Here is a 19,733-nt window from a genome sequence, read left to right as displayed (position 1 = left end):
TACACTATTTGATAGATTTCAATGAGAGGTCATCCCTTTTTCTTCTGAATTCCAGTGAATACAGGCCCAGAACCTTCAAACTGACCTCATGACAAGCTGTTCAATCCTGGAATCATTTTTGTGAGCCTCCTTTGAACCTTCTCCAGTTTCAGCACATCCTTTCTAAAACTTCTGCAATACCCAAAGTGAGGCCTTAACCAGTGCTGTATAAAGTCTTAACATTCTCTCCTTGCTTTTGTATTCTATTTCTTTTGCAATGAATGCTAACATCGCATTTGCCTAGTTCACAGACTCAACCTGCAAATTAGCCTTTAGGGAATCCTACACAAGGACTCCCAAGTCTGTTGCACTTCAGATTTCTGTATTTTCTCTCCGTTTAGAAAATAATCAACTCTTTCATTTCTTCTACCAGAGTGCATGCGTCTCTGCCGCATCTGCTCTCAGGATGAGGCTTTTCTTTCCAGGACGAAGGAGATGTCTTCCTTTTTTAAGCAAAGGGCCTTCCCTTTGTCCACCATCTACTCTGCTCTCAAACACATCTCTCCCATTTCCTGCACATCTGCCCTCACCCCATCCACCTGCCACCCCACTCGAGATAGGGTTCCCCTTGTCCTTACCTACCACCCCACCAGCCTCCAGGTCCAACATATAATTCTCTGTAACTTCCGCCACCTCCAACAGGATCCCACTACCAAACACATTTTTCCCTCCCCCCTCCCCGCTATTTGCAGGGATCGCTCCCTACGCGACTCCCTTGTCCACTCGTCCCCCCCATCTCTTCCCACCGATCTCCCTCCTGGCACTTATCCTTGTAAACGGAACAAGTGCTACACCTACCCTTACACTTCCTCCCTCACCACCATTCAGGGCCCCAGACAGTCCTTCCAGGTGAGGCGACACTTCACCTGTGAGTTGGCTGGTTTGGTATACTGCGTCTGGTGCTCCCGGTGTGGCCTTTTATATATTGGCGAGACCCGACGCAGACTGGGAGACCGTTTCGTGGAAACCTACGCTCAGGCCGCCAGAAAAAGCAGGATCTCCCAGTGGCCACACATTTTAATTCCACGTCCCATTCCCATTCTGATATGTCTATCCATGGCCTCCTCTATTGTCAAAATGAATCCAAACTCAGGTTGGAGGAACAACACCTTATATACCGGTTGGGTAGCCTCCAATCTGATGGCATGAACATTGACTTCTCTAACTTTCGTTAATGCCCCTCCTCCCCTTCTTACCCCCATCCCTGACATATTTAGTTGTTTGCCTGTTCTCCATCTCCCTCTGGTGCTTCTTGCCCCCCCCCCCCTTCTCCTGAAGCCTCCCGTCCCAGGATCCTTCCCCTTCTCCAGCTCTGTATCACTTTCGCCAATCACTTTTCCAGCTCTTAGCTTCATCCCACCCCCTCCGGTCTACTCCTATCATTTCGCATTTCCCACTCCCCCCCTCTACTTTCAAATCTCTTACTATCTTTCCTTTCGGTCAGTCCTGACGAAGGGTCTCAGCCCGAAACGTCGACATCGCTTCTCCCTATAGATGCTGCCTAGCCTGTTGTGTTCTACCAGCATTTTGTGTGTGTTGTTTGAATTTCCAGCATCTTCAGATTTCCTTGTGTTTGCATGACATTTCTTGACACGGTATTCCATCTGCCATTTCTTTGCCCATTCTCCTAATCTATTGCTTCTCTACTTCCACAAACCACCTGCCCCTCCACCTATCTTTGTATCGCTTGCAAACTTTGCAACAAACCCATCAATTCCATCATCCAAATCATTGATATAAGATGTAAAAAGCATCGGTCCCAGTACAGGCCACAACACCACGAGTGTCCGGCAGCTGACCAGAAAAGGCTCCCTTTATTTTCACTCTTTGCCTCCTGACAATCAGCCACTGCTTTATCCATGCTAGAGTTTTTCCTGTAATACCATGGGCTCGTAGCTTGTTGATCAGCCTCGTGTGACACCTTGTTAAGGCCTTTCGAAAATCCAAGTACACTACATCAACAGATTGTCTATCCTGCTTATGGAATTACAGATTTGTCAGGCAAGGCTTTCCCTTAAGGAAATCATGCTGACTACAACCTATTTTATCATGTGCCTGCAAGTACCCTGAGAGCTCATCCTTATCAGTCAACTCCAGTGATTGTGGTGGATGTGAATACAATAGGGTCTTTTAAGAGACTTGGATAGGTACATGGAACTTTCCTGTTTTCTACAAACCTCCTCCGTAGTAATGTTAACTGCACACACTTAATGACCCTGACACCTGGAACTTCCACCATACTTCTAGTGTCTTACACATGGAAGACTGATGCAAAATACTTATTCAGTTTGCCCATTGTTTCCTTGTACCCCATTACCTCTCCAGCATCATTTTCCAGCAGTCTGATGACCATTCTTGCCTCTCTTTCACACTTCATTTCTGAAGAAATGTTTGGTATTCTCTTTAATATTATTGGCTAGTTTACGTGTTCCACCTTTAACTTAAGACTTTTTTAGTTAGCCACAGTTGTGTTAACTTGCCTTTAGAATGCTTCTTCCTCTTTGGGATGTATATATCCTGTGCTTTCCAAATTGCTTCCAGAAATTACAGCCATTTCTTCTTTGCTGTTATCCCTGCCAGTGTTCTTTTCCAATCAATTCTGGCCAACTCCTCTCTCCTGCCTCTGTAATTCCTTTTACTCCATTGTAATATTGATACATCTGGCTTTAGCTTCTTCTCAAATTTCAGAGTGAATTTGGTTATATTATTATTTCTTGGTCCTGAATTATTTTCCCTTGAGCTCTGAAATCGATTCTGGTTCGATGCTCAACACACAATCCAGTCTAGTTGATTCCCTAGTGGGCTCAACCACAAGCTACTCTAACAAGCCTAGGCATTCTAGAAATTTCTGGGATTCTGTACCAACCTGACTTTCCCAGTCTACCTGCATATTGAAATCCCCCATGACTATTGTAATTTTGCCCTTTTGGCATCCATTCTCCATCTCCGGTTGTCATCTGTTGACCACATCCTTACTGCTGTTTGGGGGCCTGTATATAACTCTCATCAAGGTCTTTTTACCCTTGCAGTTCCTTAGTTCTATTTACAATATTTAAACACCTTACGACTCTTATGTCACCTCTGCTAATTTGATTAAAATGTCAGTCAGTTACCTGTCTCTTGCTATCTAGGGGTGACCAAATTACTATGCCCTAACTGATGAAGAATGAACAAATGAGAAGACAGTAATTTACAAGCCTGATGAGCCTAAACTATTCGAAAGGCTGGCACAGTCAAAAAGAATTGCTGCTCTGCTTGCAGTTGTTATTTTCATTGGTCCTTTCTAATGAATCTCTCTTACTCCCTAAGTTCGACACTCTACAATTTGGAAAAACTTCAAAGAAACTGCTTTTAAAATCTCAATAGCTATTGTAATTAAAAGGTAGCTCCTTTTGTGTGCCCTAATGTTGGTTACCCAACTGTGAGAATGCTGCCGCAAAATTTGGCTTTTTAAATCTTGAACTGAAAGGTAACTCTTTTTACACACTGCCTCTTGCTGATTGGTCGCACCTCAACTGCTGAGAAGCTGTTGTGAAACTCTGCTTTTAAAATCTTGATTGCCTTCTTTATTAAAAGGTAGCTCTTATTACACATCCTTGACGAGTTTGTCACCAAAATGTCAGATCACTACAGAGAATAACATAAAACCCATCATTGTGGAGGAGATTGTCAGGAATAAGTCTGTAGCACAGCTCAAGTGAGGCCAGCTTCATAGTGGAGGGCACTATTTTCAGACAATTTCCCCCAGTTTTAATGTCTGTACCCTACTTCCTTCTTGTCCACCTTTCAGGGTGGTTTGTGGTTGTGAAAAGAAGAAAGCACTGTACAGCAGCTAAAGCAGGCACATCCCCATTTAACATTTACTGAAGATTCATTCCCTACGTTTTTATTGGCTTTGAGAATAGTGCAAGAAGGATGACTGCCTTCTGATGCCAGGTCGGGGTCTATTGCCGTGAAACTTTGATATTTTTCCCGTGGCTGTTTGCAGTGGCAGCAGAAATGACCCACAAGCAAAATTTAAATCTGGGGATGAGTCTAACATCATAATTGATCTACTTGTAACTATTTTGTAAATTGAATACCAATAATAAAGTCCTGGAAGCTAAAATTCAATATTTTAAAGTTGTGTTTTGGACATATTGCATTGCATGGCACAGTAGTGTAGTGATTAGCACAATGCTTTACAGTACCAGCGATCTGAGTTCAACCCCTGATGCTGTCTGTAAGGAGTTTTACATCTCCCTGTGACCATGAGGATTTCCTCCAGGCACCCCAGTTTCCTCCCACAGTCCAAAGATGTACCAGTTGGTAGGTTAATTTGGTCATTGTAAATTGTCCAGTGATTAGGCTAGGGTTCAATTGGGGGTTGCTGGTTGGCACTGTTCAAAGACCCCTGAGGGTCTGTGCTGTATTTCAATAAAAATAAAATCTTGAAACCTGTCAGTACATGAGAACTGAATGGGTTGAGGAATTACAGAATAGAAAGGAAACTCACCATTCTTTTCATTACTGAAGAGATGTGCATTTGATTAGAGTTGTGTTGCAGCTTTCATTGCCCTGAGAATTTCAGTGGCAGCAGAGGGCTGATCTTTGCGAGGTATGGGAGGAGTTCTGTGGTCCTCGTAAGCAACTATTTTAACAGCTCTGATAATCAGCTGCAGTGAGCAACAGCACAGCAGAGCAAATGTAAATTGGTAAATGCATTCCACTTTCTGTTGTGGCAGTTTCACTGTCGATTATTTACATTCATCTAAGTTAACATACTGTATTGTGTAATCGTACACTGCTACTAGTTGCTGCTCATTCTGGGATTGAGGATACTGCAGGGTCTGAAGTTAAATTTTATTTTCAATACTCGGTGTTACTGTTGTGTGTGTCTGAATGAGGAATAACATGATGTGAAACGTTCTGAACCACACACTCCGAATAATTTGCTTGGGTCTTCTTGGAAAGGATCTGTGGAAATCCAGGTTTGCCTGAATCTGACTTATAATTTAAGGGAAGATGTGTGTAAACAATAAAGGTTATTGTTTTAGGCTTGTGCTTAAGTAACTTGGCGTGGGATTTCTGTGCTGCGATATTGATGCCAATGAAGATCTGGTTTAGGACTGCATCTTATGATTAGGTTGGAGCATTATTCTAGTACAAATAACAAGGGGTTTGTGGGAATTAAAATAAAATGAATGATTAGAATATATCATTAACCTTGTATTATTATCTTCGTCCATGTCATGTGCCTTTAGCTTGACAGTGACCAATAAAGAAATTTGCACAGCAGAGATGGTATATTTGTGTAACTGATTCTCTTTGCCTTGCCATACATTTCTGTCTAATGAGACTTGAAGATATCCATGTCCACATTGGCAGAATTGCATCTGTTGAATCTTCTGAATATACTTCTGACCCCCAGACTCAAGCATCTGTTCTTACTGGCTGTGACACTGTAATCCTGGGTAATGGGTACAAAGATATAACAGGTGTATATAATGGGAAGTATCTCTTTGGTAGAGTGTATAAAATTATAGAGGACGTAGGAAGTGAGAAGAAGATTTTATAAGGGATCTGGGGAATTTTTTCAACTAGAGGTGGGTTGGGATTTGGAACATGCTGCTTGAATCATATCAGTTGAGATGCATCACCAAAGACGTGGTACTCTGGTACATGCGATTAGTGCAAGTGATGACCATGGACATGGTGGACTGGCTGTCCCATTTCTGTGCACTGACTGAAATGTTAGACAACATGTATCCTCCGGTGACTTATTTGCTGCATTCATATCTCTTCATTCCCCCCCCCCCCCCCACCACCTATCCAGCCCGCTGCTTCCATGAGGAATTTGTGTTTTTTTTTTTGTTATTTCCTTGATCAGTCTTGGCATTGGGTTTCAGTCTGCCTTGTGTGTGCCTTTGATACCTCTGGATATTATGCTGCCTCCCATTACTGGCTCATTGCCCAACATTAATTTTGATGTACTTAATGATTAATTCATTTCTGGAGCCAACATCCCACTGAACAATTTATTTGTTCTTTTCCATTCACTTAATTTTCTCCTCATCTTTCAATTACTTCAGTGACTGGAACTACATACAATACTCCAAATTAAGCCCCACTAACCTCTACAATTTCAACATAACATCCAAACTCCTGTACTCAGTCTTCTGATTTATGAAGGCCAATGTGCCAAAAGTTCTCTTGACAACCCTATCTATCTGTGAAGCTACTTCCAAGGAATTATATACCTCTATACCCAGGTCTCTGTTTAAGTGCTTTCCTGGTTTCTCCTCTCAAACAGGTCACACTTGTCTGCATAAAATTTATCTGCTATTTTTCAGCCCAGTTTCCCAACTGGTTGAGATCCTGCTGAAGCTTCAGTAAGCTTCTTCACTGTCTACTACTGCAATCTTGGCGTAACCTGCAAATTTGCTCATATATTTTACATTATCATCTAAATTGTTAATATTGATGATAAACAACAATGGAGATATGGGAAGGCTGGCATTACATCTGCTTCACCTGGATCTCTACTCCTTAAGTTTGCCCATCTCACCAAGTCTGCTTCCAGACCCTGTTTAGGATCCACCTCCTCCTGTAATTTCTCCTAGACTTGGCATTTATGAGGCAGTTTAAGACTGTCCTACACTTTGTAAATATAACCTTTGACAAAGTTATTTTTTCCCCTGAACATATTAATGTCATTCTGAAGAACTGGGAATTTGGATTGAAATCTTTATTCACTCACGTTTGTACAGATTTACCCCACATATCCCCATTGCTAGTGCCTGTGATGCCTCCAGTGTTTAACAGTGCAAATGTTCATGCAATGTTAGTTTAGCTGCTTATTGCCCTGAGATTATCTCATATTTATTTCAGTATACACTTTGTTCAGATTTTTCATGTCTTTAAACGTGTCTCCATCAACATGCATTTCTCGTTCAGTTCCGTGTTCAGCTTGCCATTAATTTCTGGAGCTATATGCCCTTTATCCTGTTTACTGGCCTTTTCCTGTGGTGGCTGCTCCATCCTTAGCTCCACTTTCCGTTAACTTTGTCTCTGCATGTTCCATGGGCCTGGTTTCTGTATCCTCAGCCACCTGGGTCTTGTCTCCCTCAGCTGTGATCTCTGTTGTTTCTCTGGCTCCTTGCTCCATCACTGCTTTGTTTTCTGAATCTTTTGTCTCTTCAGCCTTTTCTTTTGGTTTACCCTCAACGGGCTCGACACCTGTCTGTGAGTCTCCACTCATCCCTTCAGCTGCTTTCATTTTAGAAACCTCTTTCTCTTCAGATTTTTCTTTAGAAATTCTTTCTTCATCCTTTGCTTTTTCTGCCTTCTCGCCATCTTCCTTCTCTCTGTCCTTTTCTTTAACCTGCTCTACAGCCTCTTCAACCTTTGCTACTTCTGCTGCCTTCCTATCTTCAGCTTTTTCTTCTTTAGCCTTCTCTTCTGTCTTTTCAACCTTCTCTCCGTTCTTTACTTTGGCTTTTTCCTCAACTGCCTTCTCTTCATCCTTTCTTTCAACCTTTTCCTCCTCTTCTTTTTCAACCTTCTCTTCAGCCTTTTCAATCTTCTCTTCACCCTTATCCTCTTCTGTCTTTTCAACCAGCTCTTTAGCCTTATCCTCTTCAGTCTTCTCAACCTTCTCTTCAGCCTTATCTTCTTCAGTCTTTTCAACCCTCTCATCAGCTTTTTCAACCTTCTCTTCATCCTTATCCTCTGCAGCCTTTTCAACCTCTTCATCCTTATCCTCTTCAGCCTTTTCAACCTTCTCTTCATCCTTATCCTCTTCAGCCTTTTCAACCTTTTCTTCATCCTTATCTTCTTCAGCCTTTTCAATCTCTTCATCCTTGTCCTTTTCAGCCTTTTCAACCTTCTCTTCACCCTTATCTTCATCAGCTTTTTCTTCATCAGTAGCCTCCTTTGCTGGTTCCTGTTCACCCTCACCTTTATCTTCTGCCTCATCGGCTTCCTTTTCCTCCTCCTCCTCTTCAGTTGATGCTATAGGTTTGCCATCTTCCTCCTCCACATCTTCCTCTTTCTCTGCTGCTTCACCTTCTGGTTTAACTTCCTGATCATCCACTGGCTTGTAGTCAACAGCTTCCAATTCTGCCATATTAATTTCCTTTGTTGTTGCACTAATGATTTCCTCTACAAACCTATACTGAGGCATAACCTTTGTGGAGGTGGTTTTTGTCTTGGTTGTCACGTAAGCTGTGTGTGCTATAGGCTGTAGCTTATATGTATATGTTGAGGGAGTGAAGTCACCAAATCTTGTCTCTTCCCCTTCAAGGAGTTTTCTTTAAAATAAAAAACAAATAATGTTAGATCATCAGCAAAATATTAAATTCTTATATGTTAATGAAGCCTGGCATTATGATAAGCACAGTTAGTTTTGTAATGAAGAAGGTGAAGTGATTTATACCAGAGAAGATGTTTCCTACAGTGGGGAAGTCTAGCCCAAAAGGGCAGGGCCTCAGAATACTAGGACATACGTCCATTTAGAACAGAGATGTGAAGGAATTTCTTTAGTCAGAGGGTAGTGAGTGGAATTCATTGCTGCAGATGGCTGTGGAGGCCAAGTCACTTGGTACATTTAAAGCAGAGGTTGATAGGTTCTTAATTTGTAAATATGTCAAAGGTTATGGGCGGGTAGGCAGGAGAATGGGGTTGAGAGGAATAATAAATCAGCCATAATGGAATGGCAGAGTTTGGCTTAATGGGCTGAATGGTCTAATTCTGCTCCTATCCTTTAAAAAGTGGATTCCAAATCAGTGTGGTGTGATGTTGACAGGGTTCAGGGTGTGCTGCGTCATCTCTGAGGGAATGTTCCACATGCCCCACAGATGGGTTTAGTCTTCTGTTTGTAATAAGTTTGGGCAGAAATTGCTCCAGTGATCCCGTTAACTGGAATTTATTTTTTAGATAGTGATCTGAAGGATTATATTTAGATGATGATATTTTGGGTTCACTGAGGTAAAGATTGAATGTTGGAGAATGGAGCATGTGCTGCAGTGCTGGCACTGACCACACAAGACCAGACACAGAATAAGTGTCCCTCAGTTCCCATTCAGAGGGGGATTTTTTTTTTTGTGTGACTTTGGAGAAATTGCCTTCATCAATCAACTAACGAGTTGACTGCACTGCTTTATGGTGTCCCAAGTTGTGAAAGATGCTATGGAAATGCTAGTCTGCATTCTGGGCCCACATCTCCAATTCTGCAGAAAATTCACATAACAAAAGAGCAACCTTCAGATAAGTGGCTTAAAGGAAAAGGATACTCTTTAGTAAAGAAACATTTGTACAGCCTGAGAAATGATCTTAGATTGAAATGTAGGTAAAGTGTGGAAGAAGATACAATAGTGGCATTAAGAGGCCTGATAGCCTCATGAGAATGAAGGAATATGGATCTCTCCATAAAAACTACTTTATTTCTATTTTGCACAATTTCACTTTTGTAACTTATTGTAAAATTTATGTATTGTGCTGTATTGCTGCTGCAGAAAATCAAATTTCATGACATATATCAGTGTTAATAAACCTGATTCTGAATCATGTACAAGCAGAAGAGAATTAGTTAAATTTGGGATCACATTCAGCACAGACATTGTGGGCCAAAGGGCCTGTATTTGTCATGTTCAGTTTTCTACACTGAGGGACGCTGATGGGATCCTGTAAAACATGCTGTAATAATCAGGGTAACTTGAATCTCCATGTAGATTGGATTGATAAGCATGAGGATCCTTTAAAAACTATAAAAAATAAAATATATTTGGGACAGTTGTTTACATTGGGCCCAGTCATGTGTAATAAAAGAGGACCTATTGATGATTTCCAAAGGATCCTCTTGTTGGGGTGGGAGGAGGAGGTTGGAATTTCATATTCAGCTTAACAATTAAACTATAGACTAAATCTATTATCTTAAATTTTAAGAAGTAGGCTGCAGATTGTATAAGAACATTTAAAGAAGTTTTTTTTTTCACAATCCTAAATAAAAGGATTATGCATTCCTAGGTCTGAACATCATCAATAGCCTGTTCTGGTTCAGCTACATTGATGTCATGGCCGAAGAAGCTCACCAACACTTCTACATTCTTGGGAGACTAAAGAAATTTGGTGTGTCTCTGTCAATTAGTGCACTAGTTGCAACACATCACAGCTTGGTAGGACAGTTGCTGTGTTTGTGACTGCAAGAAACTGCAAAGAGTTGTGGGCACGTCATGGAAATCAGCCTCCCTTCCATGGACTCCATTTACACTTCTCATTGTCTCAATAAAGCAGGCTGCATAATCAAAGAACCCTCCAAACCCAGACATTCTCTTCTCCCATTGCCCATTGGGAAAAAGATAATAAAGCCTGAAAGTAGCTGTCATTAGGCTCAAGGACAGCTTCTATACCACTGTTATCAGACTATTGAGCGAACCTCTTGTAAAATAAGATGGACTCTTGTCTTTACAATCTGCTTCATTATGATTGCTTACCTGCACTGCACTTTTTTGAATAACACATACAAAATGCTGGTGGAACACACCAGGTCAGGCAACATCTATAAGGAGAAACGCTGTTGATGTTTTGGGCCAAGACCCTTCGTCAGGACTAACTGAAGAGAAAGATAGTAAGAGATTTGAAAGTAGTGGGGGGAGGGGGAAGTGCAAAATGATAGGAGAAGACCGGAGGGGGTGGGATGAAGCTAAGAGCTGTAAAGGTGATTGGCGAAAGTGATACAGAGCTGGAGAAGGGAAGGGTTCATGGGACGGGAGGCCTCGGGAGAAAGACAGGGGGAGGGGGGAGCACCAGAGGGAGATGGACAACAGGCAGAGTGATGGGCAAGGAGAGAGAAAAAAAACAAACAACTAAGTATGTCAGGGATGGGGTAAGAAGGGGAGGAGGGGCATTAACGGAAGTTAGAGAAGTCAATGTTCATGCCATCAGGTTGGAGGCTACCCAGCCGGTATATAAGGTGTTGTTCCTCCAACCTGAGTGTGGCTTCATTTTGACAGTAGAGGAGGCCATGGATAGACATATCAGAATGGGAATGGGACGTGGAATTAAAATGTGTGGCCACTGGGAGATCCTGCTTTCTCTGGCAGACTGAGCATAGGTGGCTTTTTTGGTAGCTTCTACACTTTATTCTGTATTGTTATTGTTTTACCTTATTCTGCATCAATACACTGTAGTGACCTGTCCTGCATAATCCGTATACAAGATGGTGTTCTGCATAGGTATGTTTCATTGAGGCAGGAAAAGGATGGTAGAGTAAAAGAACTATGGTGTACAAAGAAGGTAGAAAATCTAGTTAAGAAGAAAAATAAGCTTATGAAAGATTCAAGAAACTAGGTACTGTTAGAAACTGTAGAAATTTACAAGTGTGCCAGGAAGGAAAACAAGAATGAAATTAGAGCTAGAAGAGGCCATGATCCTTAGCGAGCAGGATCAAGGAAACCCCAAGGCTTTCTTGAAACGAGTATGAGAAGAGCAAGAGGATGAGCCATGTGAGAGTGGAAATGTTCATGGAGTCAGTGGAGGTAGTAGTGGTACTTAATGAATACTTGGCTTCAGTATTCACCAGTGAAATGGACCTCGGCAATTGTCGGGATGACTTACAGTGGACTGAAACGCTTGAGTGTATGAACATTAAGAAAGAGGTTGTGCTGGAGCTTTTGAAAGGTATTAAGTTAGATAAGTCAACGGGACCAGATGTGATATACCCCAGGTTACTGTGGGAAGCAAAGATTGTTGAGACTCTGGCAATGATCTTTATATCATAAATAGGGATGGGTGAAGTACCACAGGATTGGAAGGTTACAAACGTCATTCCCTTCAAGAATAGAGATAACCTAAGAAATTATGGAGAAGATCCTGAGAGGCAAGATTTATAAGCATTTGGAGAGACATAATCTGATTAGGGACAGTCAGAATGGCTTTGTCAAAGATAGGTCATGCTTTACGAATCTGATTGGATTCTTTGAGAATGTAACAAACCACGTTGATGAAGGTAGAACAGTGGATGTAGTGTATATGGATTTCAGTAAGGCATTTGATAAGGTTCCCCATGCAAGGCTCATTCAGAAAGTAATGAGTCATGGGGTCCAAGGAGACCTTGCTTTGTGGATCCAGAATTGGCTTTCCCACAGAAGGTAAAGGGTGGTTGTAAATAGTTCATATTCTGCATCGAGGACGGTGACCAGTGGTGTTCTGCAGGGATCTGTTCTCTTTGTGATTTTTATAAATGACCTGGATGAGAAAGTAGAAGGATGGGCTAGTAAGTTTGCTGATGATAGAAAAGTTGGGGTTGTTGTGGATAGTCTGGAGGGTTGCCAGAGGTTACAGCAGAACATTGATAGCATGCAGAACTGGACTGAGAAGTGGCAAATGGAGTTCAACGCAGGTAAGTGTGAGTGAGATCTTGAGGTCCACGTCTATAGGACACTCAAAGCTGCTGTGTATGTTGACAGTGTTGTTAACAAGGCACATGGTGTGTTGGCCTTCATCAGCCGTGGGGTTGAGTTCAAGAGCCATGAGGAAATGTTTCTGCAGCTGCAGCTAAATAAGATCTTGGTTAGACTCCACTAGGAGTACTGTATTCAGTTTTAGTCACCTCATTACAGGAAGAATGTGGATACTATACAGAGAGTGCAGAGGAGATTTACAAGGATGTTGCCTGGATTGGAGGGCATAGGTTGAGTGAACTTGGCCTTTTCTTCTTGGAGCATTAGAGGATGAGAGGTGACCTGATGGAGGTGCATAAAATGGTGAGAGACATTGATTGTGTTATCAGATAGCCAGAGCGTTTTCTCCAGAGCTGAAATGGTTAACATGAGGTAGCATAGTTTTAAGGTGCTTGGATGTAGGTATAAGGGCATGTCAGAGGTAAGTTTTCCACACAGAAGGTGCCAGTGAAGGTGGTAGAGGTGGATACAATGGGTCTTTTAAGAGCCCTTAGATAGGTACATGGAGCTTAGAATAATAGAGGGCTATGAGGTAGGGAAATTCTTGGCAGTTTCTAGAGTAGGTTACATGGTTGGCACAACATCGTGAGCTGTAGGGCCTGTAAAGTGCTGTAAAATTTCTATGTTCTACAAGTCAAGTTCTTCACTGTATCTTGGCACCTGTGACAACATTACCAATTAAGGAAGCTAAGAACTGCAAACACGAGGAACTCTGCAGATGCTGGAAATTCAAGCAACACACATAAAATGCTGGTGGAACACAGCAGGCCAGGCAGCATCTATAGGGAGAAGCACTGTCGACGTTTCAGGCTGAGACCCTTCGTCAGGACTAACTGAAAGGAAAGATAGTAAGAGATAGAAAGCTAAGAACTGAATCGAATTGATAGAAAAGGCATGAGGTGTTATGAAGATTGGTGTACACAGGAGACTGGTTGCATTTGAGAAACCAGCAACAAAGAAGGTAGTATGGAAAGTTGCTGAGAAAGAAATCTTGAGGCAGATGGTGAGGTCTACTGTAGCGCAAAGGAACGGAGTCCCTGGGAGGATGTGACCACAGCATCATCTGGGGAGATGAACTGATGGAATGTAGAACAGGCCCTTTGGCCTATAATGTTTGTGCCGACTACAATCCCAATCCCATCTGCCTGCATGTGGTCCCCATCTCATGTATCTGTCCACATCACCCAAACACTTATATTGTATCTGCCTCCACCACCTCCTCTGATACCATGTTCCGGGCATCTACAACTAAATTTTAAAAATGCCTCCTACACTGGAAAGACAAATTCTGTTCATCTACTCTATAGAATTTCCCAGAATTTTACATACTTTTTGCCTCTCAGCCTCTGATTTTTCAGAGAAAACAGTTCAATTTATCCTGGACTCTCTATTCCAGACAACATCCTAATGTTAGAGCTATCTACAGGATTAGTTCAGTGGGTCCACACAGCATCTGTGGAGGGAGAAAGGGACCATTGACATTTTGGGTTGAAACCCTGCAATTCAGATAGGATGGGATAGCAATGTCTATGTAAAAGAAGAAAGATCATCCTTATTCATGTAGGGATTTCACTGCCCTGAGACATGGCCAAACTTCAGAGGTGTTGGCACTATTGTTAACCTTTAGGAAATCCTGCACAAAGACTCCAAAATCCTTTAGCATCTCTGAGTTTTTAATTTACTCCCTGTTTAGAAAATAGTTTATGCTTTTATTCCTTCTACCAAAGTGCATGATGATATACTTCTCTACACTATATTCCATCTGCCACTTCCTTCCCCATTCTCCTAATTTAAGTCCTGCAGATTCCCTGCTTCCTCTGTCTGACCCTCCACTTATCTGCAAAATTGGCAACAAACCATCAATTCCATCATTCAGATTATTAACATATAATATGAAAAGTAGCAGACTTAATGCCAACCCCTGCAGAACATGACTAAGTCATAGGCGACCAACCAGAAGTGAAAAGTTTCCCAATCCTCTAGCTTCCTACTAATTTTTGCAATAATACTGTATATATCCCCTCTTCTACTTATACGCTGTGGTTGACTTTCCTTGTCAGCAAGTCTTTTTAAGATGAACCCATGCTGCGTTTTCTGAATTTCTGCCAGAAACTCCAGCCATTGCTGCTCTGTAGTCATCCCTGCTTAGTGTCCCCTTCCAATCATTGGCCAGCTCCTCTCTCATGACCTTGTAGTCACCTTTACTCAACTATAATCCCAATACATCCAATTTTAGCTTCCCTCTTCCCTCTCAGTGCAACAAAATAATCGTCTCACATTGCTTTGTTTGCAAACTTACAGGTTTGAAATTTAAAAAAATTTAAATATGAGTAAGAAATCTTCCAATTTGAGCCATTAGTCCTGATCATTGTCCGTCACTACTTTGCATTCTTTGGTGGCGCCAGCTGCAGGAAAACTGTGAAGGCTTTAGAGAGGATGAGGGGGTAGTACCTCCCCGGAATGAGGGCCTTTGGTTAGGAGGAGAGAACGGGGAAACTGAAGTTGCTTCCCTTGGAACAGAGGAAATTGTGGGAAGATTTAATAGAGGAAGTTAAAGCCGCCGATGGTCCAGACGAAAGTAACCATTGGAAAGTCGAGAACAGAGGAAAAGGTTGGCGTGAAAAAAGTGAAGGTTCTTGACGCAGTGAACAGTCAGGGTTGGAATCACGTTGAAAGTGCAGCTTTGGAGAGAGAGTGGAAATGCGATGGGGGTGGGTGGGTGGGTGGGAGTGAGGGTGGTCTGGCTGGATTCCTCGCACAGAAAACTGCCTTAGATTGGGCAGCTGTCACCTCAACCAGTGCTGTGACCTGTGATTCTGTTACCTTGGGTTAAGTAGTGGTTGTGGTTTAAGGGGTGTATCCGAAATGCTCGTCGTCAGCTTTGTGGTACGATGCTCAGCCTAGAATCTCATCTGTGAAATAAACCCGTTTCACTGACGTTTTAATCTGGCTGCCTTTTCCTGAGTAAATAAATTGTTCTTCCAGAGGTTCTAGCATCTGCAGTTAATGTATTGATTTCACTTCATGGTTATCGGTGTGTGTGGTCCAAATCCAGAGTAAGATAGTGAATGGGAAAGCCGCAGTTTTAACCCTTTCCTTCCTCGTGCTCCTCGTCAGGGTTAATTCCTCCCAGATTATGTCGGGATGTAGCGGGAAGAGAGAGGGGTAGAGTGTCAGCTGCAGTTTTGACGGAAGGACTACATTCTAATTGGAAAGCCATCATCTTTCCACACAATGTGCAAAGCAGAGACTGGACTCCATGATTCCTGTGCCTTCACTCATCGAGGACTTGGTGACAAGGGTCCGGTATTACTTTCCAGCAGAAAGCTGCTGTCTCCTCCTAGAGTTTCTTTTTCTGACCAACTGGTACTTTTACCAAGAGGGTAAAGACATTTAGCGGGAGGTGGCGAGCATGCTGTGTCACATTATCTGACAGAATGGTGATGTGGTCCACACAAACTCTGAAACCCACCAGCCCCCACCAACTCTGATGACGACTACCTTGGACAGAGGAATTCTGGTGTCAACCTACCCTGCTCCAAAGTGAATGCAGTTGCAAATTTCAGAGGCGTGAGGTAGGTATATCCTTCAAAGTAGGAAAATGCCACGAAGAGTTTTCTGCATTACCCCCGCCACCCACAGACGCTGCTCGCTCCGCTCAGTTCCTCTAGCAGATTGTTTGTTGATCCAGGTCCCAGTATCTGCCGTTTTTTTTTGTCTCGCAGGAAGAATTGTTTTGTTTGTAACAAACCCTTTTAAACATCACACCAATTCAGAGGAAAGGCTCAGGGGACAGTGACTTGGTGATGGTATCAAAAGCATCATATAACTGCAGGGGCAACATTTCACTACTCTTCTTACTGTCTCTCTGTTTTAGTGTCTCCCCCTTTCACTATAATTACTTTAATTTACATTCCGAGAATTTCTTTCACTGCAAACGATTCCGTACACAGAACTGTTACAAACCCTACCTGTAGGAGGCGATCTCCACGTCCAAGGCCATTTTGACGTTCAGCAGGTCTTGATATTCCCTCAGGTGGCGACTCATTTCCTGCTTTGTACTTTTAAGCTCATTTTCTAGTTGTTGGATGGCATCCTGTAAAACCAAGCAAATTGGAATAGATTAAGCAAGTAGGAGTGAGAATGTACGCAAATCCTAAACACAAGAGATTATGTAAATGCTGGAAATCCAGAGTAACCCACACAAAATCAGCAGGTCAGGCGGGGGCTCAATGAAGTCCTGATGAAGGGTCCCGGCCCGAAACGTCGACTGTTTAATCCTCTCCATAGATGCTGCCTGACCTGCTGAGTTCCTCCAGCATTTGCGTGTGCTACTCTGGTGAGGAGGTGTACAGTTGAAGGGTTTCTCACCTGATACTGGATCAATTCTCCGTCGTGCCTGGCCTCAGCATCATTCAGCTGCTTCTCCAGACACTCCTTCCTGCCTCTCAATGTTTCTAATTCGATGTTCTTGCACTGGAGCTGTCGACTGTACTCGCTGATCTCCTGCCTGGTACTCTGTAGAGCCTCCTTGTTGAGGGCTGCTGCATCGTTGAGTTTGGCTACCCTGGAGGTGAACCACTCCTCCGCCTGTTGCATGTTTACGCTGGTGCACCCTTCCATCTGCGATCGAATCGCTTTCAGGGCTCCGGCCAAATCGGGCTTGGTAAAATCCTTCATTTCCACACTGACCTGCGAAGCTTGGACCTGAGAGAACAGGTCAGACACTTCTTCCTCGTGGTTCTGCTTGAGGAAGAGGATTTCGTCCGTCAGAGACTGCACCTTCCTTTCTAGCTCCAGCCTAACCAGGTTACTGTTGCCCTGGTCTTTCTTACAGGCTTGCAAGCTCGCCTCGGTGTCCAGACGAGCTTGTACCTCGGCCTCGAACTTCTCCTTTAGCCGCTGGACCTTCTCCTTCAGGTGGTCGCTCTCCAGGAGAAACTGTGTCTTCTGGTTTTCAGTTTCCAGGAGGAGATTTCGTAACTCTAACATTTCAGGTTCGTAGACGCTGGCGAGGCCAGATCGGTTGCTCTGGCTCTCTCTCAGAGCAGCGATCTCCGACTCCAGCCCCTGGTTCTGCTGTTCCAGCTGCCGGACCTTGTCAATGAATCCGGCGAAGCGGTCGTTCAGCCCCTGCAGCAGGAGCTTCTCATTCAGGCTAACCGCGATGTGGTCCTCAGAGAAGGCTCCTGACTGATAGAGCTGCATGCTGTCCGAGGGCCTCTGAAGCAGGGTGGCAGATAGCGGACTGTGCTTGAGGGATGAAGCGGTTCCTCTGGACCAGGTCTGAGTGCGAAAACCCACGTCTCGATGCATGATCCTGGAGGAGTCCGAGTGCAGCCTCCTTGTCGGAAGGGCATCCAATAAATCCCAGCCGTAGCTCGTCATTCTGCTGCAGGGCTGTCCAGGACAATGCGGTCCTCTCGTGCACCGAACCTTTTATTGAGAAACCTGATGCTGACGCTGCTCATTTGTTTGTCCGACCACTTGAAGGAAATTTGTGAGGCTTGCGGTCTCTCTGTTTTGCATTTAAACTGGCAATGCGTCTTCGAGTGGCCAACCTGCACAACTGCTTCCTCTAATGTTTAAAAGTCCAAAGACTCAATTCAGCAAACAAAAACAGATTATTGTACCAAAAGGATTTTTCTTCCACCACTTCTGAACAAATGGGCTGATGGATAGTTTGTATGTGAATCAGGCATTGATAGGAAGCAGTTTGCCCTGGTTACTCTGGCCGTATCTTCCACCCGTGTCTCAGCAAGAGCAGCAGAGCCCATAGACATGACACTGCCGATAGGTTTCCCCCTGGCCACCCAGTTTCATTAGAAATATATTGTCACTGGGTCTAAACCCTGGAACTCCCCACTAACCCCATCTTCACCAGCAGACATCATGATATGGACAGTATTCAAGCATGGGCTGAGAAGTGACAAGGAACATTTACTCATCATCCAACAGAGAGAGTGTGGCTATCTACCAGGGGCATTATTATGTCCCAGCCTTCACCACTCCCCCAATTAACATTGTGGCCATTTGTTAACCAGAAACTCAACTTGATCTGCCAAATGAATATTCTGACTACAAAAGCTATGATTGACTCTTCTGTTGACATCTCGAGGCCTTCCACCATCTATGTACGAAGCATATGTCAGGAGTGATGGATAGCTCCCTACTTGCTAATGCCATCCCGGACAAAGCAGCCCACGTCACTTAAGAAGAAATTGTGGGCTGAAGAGCCTGCACTGTTCTATGTTCAAAGCACTTGGGTACGTGCACAGAGGGACGGGGCTTAGAGGAATGTGGTCTGAACCTAGGAATTGGGATGAGACAGGTGGGCAACGTGGTCAGCATAGTCTGGTTGGGCCAAAGGGCAGAGTTGCATGCTATACTAATCTATGACTCTACTACTAAGATTCAATCAACCAGTCCTGACATTGATCCCCTTCAGCTTTGTGCAGTTTCCACCCACAAGTGATCAGTGACATTACCCTGTCACTTCAACTGCATCTTCTGAACCCTGGACTGCATCACGTAAAGGGACACAGGTAGGCATAAATTACCCTTGACTCATTGGGCCGAATGGCCTAATTCTGCTCCTCTGTCTTATATTCTTTAGTGCAGGGGGTAACCACCACTGGCAGATTTCTGTCAAGTCACCAATACGTGGAAATATATCACCAGTGTTTTATCACTGGGTCCAAGCTCTCAAAATCCCTTCCCACACCATGGTGCTAAACTTCACCAGAACGACTGCAGTGGTCCAAGAAGGCAGATCACCATCACCTTCTCAAGGTTTAGCAATAAACGTTAGCTTTACCAGTCATGACATGATCCTTAGAACAAATAAAAACAAATAAATGAAGAAAAGGGTTCAAATGGTCCAGTGAAGTAACTGAGTATGACCTCCCAGAATTGAGGATGTCCTCCCGCGAGTGGAGGGGGGAGTGTGGTAATGAGGGACAATAGACAATAGACAGTAGGTTCAGGAGCAGGCCATTCGGCCCTTCTAGCCAGCACCACCATTCACTGTGATTATGGCTGATCATACACAATCAGTACCCCATTCCTGCCCTCTCCCCATATCCCTTGTCCCCGCTATCTATAAGAGCTCTATCTAACTCTCTCTTGAATGCATCCAGAGACTTGGCCTCCACTGCCTTCTGGGGCAAAGCATTCCACATATCCACCACTCTCTGGGTGAAAAAGTTTTTCCGCATCTCTGTTCTAAATGGCCTACCCCTTATTCTTAAACTG

The 19,733-nt window shown here is 43.5% G+C and overlaps 1 protein-coding gene across 1 annotated transcript; it reads right to left on the bottom strand.

The window, feature by feature from the left end:
- Positions 1-1,180: 1,180 nt before the first annotated feature.
- Positions 1,181-17,867, bottom strand: LOC132378868 (alpha-internexin-like). Its single transcript, XM_059946117.1, has 3 exons — positions 16,851-17,867; positions 16,451-16,575; positions 1,181-8,330 (listed from the first exon to the last, which is right to left on the bottom strand). Exons 1-3 carry the CDS (start codon positions 17,865-17,867, stop codon positions 7,028-7,030), a joined length of 2,445 nt encoding a protein of 814 aa, XP_059802100.1. The 3' UTR covers positions 1,181-7,027.
- Positions 17,868-19,733: the final 1,866 nt, after the last annotated feature.

The sequence above is a fragment of the Hypanus sabinus genome, chromosome 21, assembly GCF_030144855.1.
Source record: "Hypanus sabinus isolate sHypSab1 chromosome 21, sHypSab1.hap1, whole genome shotgun sequence".
NCBI classification, from domain to species: Eukaryota; Metazoa; Chordata; class Chondrichthyes; order Myliobatiformes; family Dasyatidae; genus Hypanus; species Hypanus sabinus.
This window is presented reverse-complemented; position numbering and strand designations above follow the sequence as displayed.

Coding starts and splice junctions, on each gene's coding strand:
- LOC132378868 (XM_059946117.1), bottom strand. CDS start 17,867: ATGACGAGCTACGGCTGGGATTTATTGGATGCCCTTCCGACAAGGAGG. Junction 16,576..16,850: donor GAGAATTGATCCAGTATCAG/GTGAGAAACCCT, acceptor TTGGTTTTACAG/GATGCCATCCAACAACTAGA. Junction 8,331..16,450: donor GTGGAGATCGCCTCCTACAG/GTAGGGTTTGTA, acceptor TTTATTTTAAAG/AAAACTCCTTGAAGGGGAAG.